Consider the following 3,237-nt stretch of genomic DNA (forward strand, 5'->3'; position numbering starts at 1 on the left):
TCTCTGCTGCCTGCACTGAGCACAGCCCGATGCCTGGGGGAGCCACCCCTGGCCCCCTCCTCACAGCAGAGGCCTGGGCTGGGCCGGGAGAGGGGGAGAGAGGTCTCTGAGACGGTCACTGAGTCTCCTGTGGTTCCCTTTCCAGGGTTTGCCAGGAGAGATCGGCTTCCCTGGAAAACCTGGGCACCCCGGGCCGGCGGTAAGGCCCCCCCTCCCCTGTCCCCTCTGTGTCAGGGCTGCTCTGGAGCTGGGCTGCCCCGGGACCTTCCCTCCCAGCAGCGGCCCCACAGTGCTCGGCCGACTCCTTCCTGCTGTGGCGCCTCCATGTGCTGTCCCCTGGGCCTGCCCCCCACGGCCCCGGTGGAGAACGGAGGGGCACCCTCTCCTCAGCCCCCCTCCCCTGCTCCCATTACCTAAAGGCAAATCCCATAGTCCTTGGCTGTTTAAAGTGTGCCTGTCGCTGAGGGACGCCTGCAGAGGGCACAGGAGTGATGGGCGGAGGGAGGAGAAATGGCCCATCCAGGACCTGCTCCTCCTCCTCCTCCTGACGCTTCCAGCTCCGGGACGGAGGGGGGGAGGGGGAATCTGGGGCCCCTTCATTTCTTTCCAGTCCCGAGGCCGGACCTCAGCAGGTGTGTGTGCGCCTTGTGGGTGGGTGAGCGAGGAGGGCGCGCCTGCCGCCCGATGGCCTGGAGCACTCCGGGCGGGATGGCAGGTGTGGCCTGTGGGCTGTCACCTGTGGCGTGACGTGAGCCCTCCTAGACCTGACGGTGGCCCTCAGGGAGGCCGGCTCCACGTGACGGGCTTTCCTGACAGCTTGTTCTCTCTGGTGGGGCCCTGGGTGGGAGGCCAGGCAGGCACTGGGAACCAGCCAGTCCAGGGCACCCGATCCTCTCCGTGAGGACGAGGGTGTAGGAGGACCAGCCCGCAGACCAGCAGCCTCGCTGCGGAGGCCCCAGCTGTGCAGGCAGCTCCCCCTGCAGACTGCCCAGCACGGAGTTCCCTCACGGCTCACTTCCTGTCTCCCTCTCGGCGCAGGGGCCGCCTGGGAAGGATGGGCTGCCCGGACCCCCAGGCCTGCCAGGGCCCAAGGTAGGTATTCTTGGGGCGGCATGGGCTTGGGAGCCCCAGACAGCAGAGAGGAGATGAAGGGCACCCACCATTCCTGGTTGTTGGGGTTCCCCGTCAGGTGACTGCCGAGCCCGGAGGGGCTCAGGGGCGTGGGTTTTCCAGGTCAGGTGTGGGCAAGTCCTTCACTTCCCTGAGGGGACCAGGGAGGGCTCGGAGCGTGTGGCTTTACCACTCGTGTTAGAAATCCGTGTTTATTTTATTGGCCAGGAGGACAGACCTCAGAGACTCTCACATAATAAGAGACCAGTTTTAAACTGTGCTGGTGGGAATGATTATAGTAGGAACATTGAGAAAAGAATCAGGTTAAACATTGTAAAAGTTGGGAAGCAAAGTCACAGTTTGCAAACTGCGAGTGAACAGCTACAAACCCTGCAACTCGTGTTCACAGAAAGCGCTTCACTCTCCGAGCACACACAGCCTAGCTTCCAGGTAGCAGTCCTTACGGGCAGCGTGTGCGTGTCGTGGGAAAGCTCACCATTGTCATAAGCAGACTCAGAAGCTCAGTGTTTAATGACCAAATGAGCACGGATTTAACTCAGTGTCACAGGCATTTATTTAATGTGAGCATTCTCCACCTTCTCTCTCACATTTTAAGCCGGAAGTAAGGCTCACCAGGAACTCTGTGCTCTGACACAGGCTGTAACATCTTCCTTATAAACCTCCAGGGAGAGAAGGGCACCGTTCCTGCTCAGCTTTCTCTCTATATAAAAGCCAAGTGATCGGAATGACTGGTCACACTGTGGCTGGCCATCCGGGCCCGATGGGGGCGGAGCTGGCCAGCTGAGGCCCCTCCCCCCGGCCGGCTGGCCCCATGGGGTGGGCTGGCCAGACCCCACCTGTGCACGAATTTGTGCACCAGACCTCTAGAGTTTTATAAAATATGTCAAAGGTGGAGGCAGGTCCTGTGGGAGCCAGGAGGTGGGATGAGCTGCTGCTGTTGGTAGCGGGTCAAGCGGTCACACAGAGTGGCAGCGAACCTACCTGAGCAGGGGCCTCTCCTCACCCACCTGGACCCCTGTGCCTGCCCCCTTTGCCTGTCTGTCCCCTCCCCCTCCCCTGTGCCTGCCCCCTGTGCCTGTCCGTCCCCTCTCCTCCCCCTTGCCTGCCTGCCCACCCGTGAACCTGACTCGGCTCTCCTTGCAGGGACAGCCCGGAGACCGCGGGGTGGATGGCCTGCCTGGGAAGCCGGGCCTGCGGGTATGACTCTCCTGCTTTGTGGTTCTCGGGGTGTGGGGGGGGGTGGGTGTGAACCTCTCCTGACGGAGCAGCGTCGGTTCAGCTGGGGTCTGGCGGGAAACAGCGGGATCAACGGGAAGAGGCTGCAGCTGGGATGACGACAGCGCCTCTGGGACGGAGGAGCAAGAGGACCCTGTGGCTGGGGCCCCTCCCTCTGGATCCCTGCCCCCTGCCCTGGACCCTGCTGTCGCTCCACTGCTCCGAGGCTGGCCGACCCTTGCAATGAGAGAGAGAGAGTGTGTGTGTGTGTGTGAGGTGTATGTGGTGTGTATGGTGTGTGTGTGGTGTGTATGGTGTGTGTATGTGGTGTGTATGTGGTGTATGTGTGGTATGTGAGTGGTATGTGTATGTGGTGTGTATGTGGGGTATGTGTGGTGTGTGTATGGTGTGTGTGTGGTATATATGTGGGGTATGTGTGGTGTGTGTATGTGGTATGTATGGTGTGTGTGTGTGTGATGTGTATGTGGTTTGTGTGTATGATATGTATGTGGGACATGTGTGGTGTGTGTGTGGTGTGTGTATGTGGTGTGTATGTGGGACCTGTGTGGTGTGTGTGTGGTGTGTGTGGGGGGAGCCTGTGCGCAGACAGGAGACTGCTCCCCTCTCTGCTGAGCAAGGGCAGCTCCCACAGCGAAGGTGTGGCCCTCCTGGCAGATTTGAAGTGGCACTTTGAGTGGCAGGTGCTGACACGGTTCCGCTTGGAGCAGCTCTGGCTAATGGTGCTTGTAGACCCTGGGGACCGGCGGGAGTTGGAGTGCGTCTCGTGCTTCCGCGTTGCCGCCCCCAAGCTGCAGGGTCCTCAGACCTAACGCTCAGTCACCTTTCCTCTCCCTCCTCTCTGGGGGGGGGGGGGGGCGGCCCCCCCCCCCA

At 61.3% G+C, this 3,237-nt stretch overlaps 1 protein-coding gene across 1 annotated transcript in view; it reads left to right on the forward strand.

The window, feature by feature from the left end:
* The window catches only part of COL22A1 (collagen, type XXII, alpha 1), a 127,911-nt gene that overhangs the window by 65,374 nt on the left and 59,300 nt on the right, over positions 1-3,237 (forward strand). The window contains exons 26-28 of the mRNA XM_014549017.1: positions 146-199; positions 1,039-1,092; positions 2,275-2,328. Of these exons, the coding sequence (XP_014404503.1) occupies positions 146-199; positions 1,039-1,092; positions 2,275-2,328 (162 nt within the window). The remainder of the gene's footprint in view (positions 1-145; positions 200-1,038; positions 1,093-2,274; positions 2,329-3,237) is intronic.

This window comes from Myotis brandtii, unplaced genomic scaffold (assembly GCF_000412655.1).
Source record: "Myotis brandtii unplaced genomic scaffold, ASM41265v1 scaffold532, whole genome shotgun sequence".
Taxonomy (NCBI): Eukaryota; Metazoa; Chordata; class Mammalia; order Chiroptera; family Vespertilionidae; genus Myotis; species Myotis brandtii.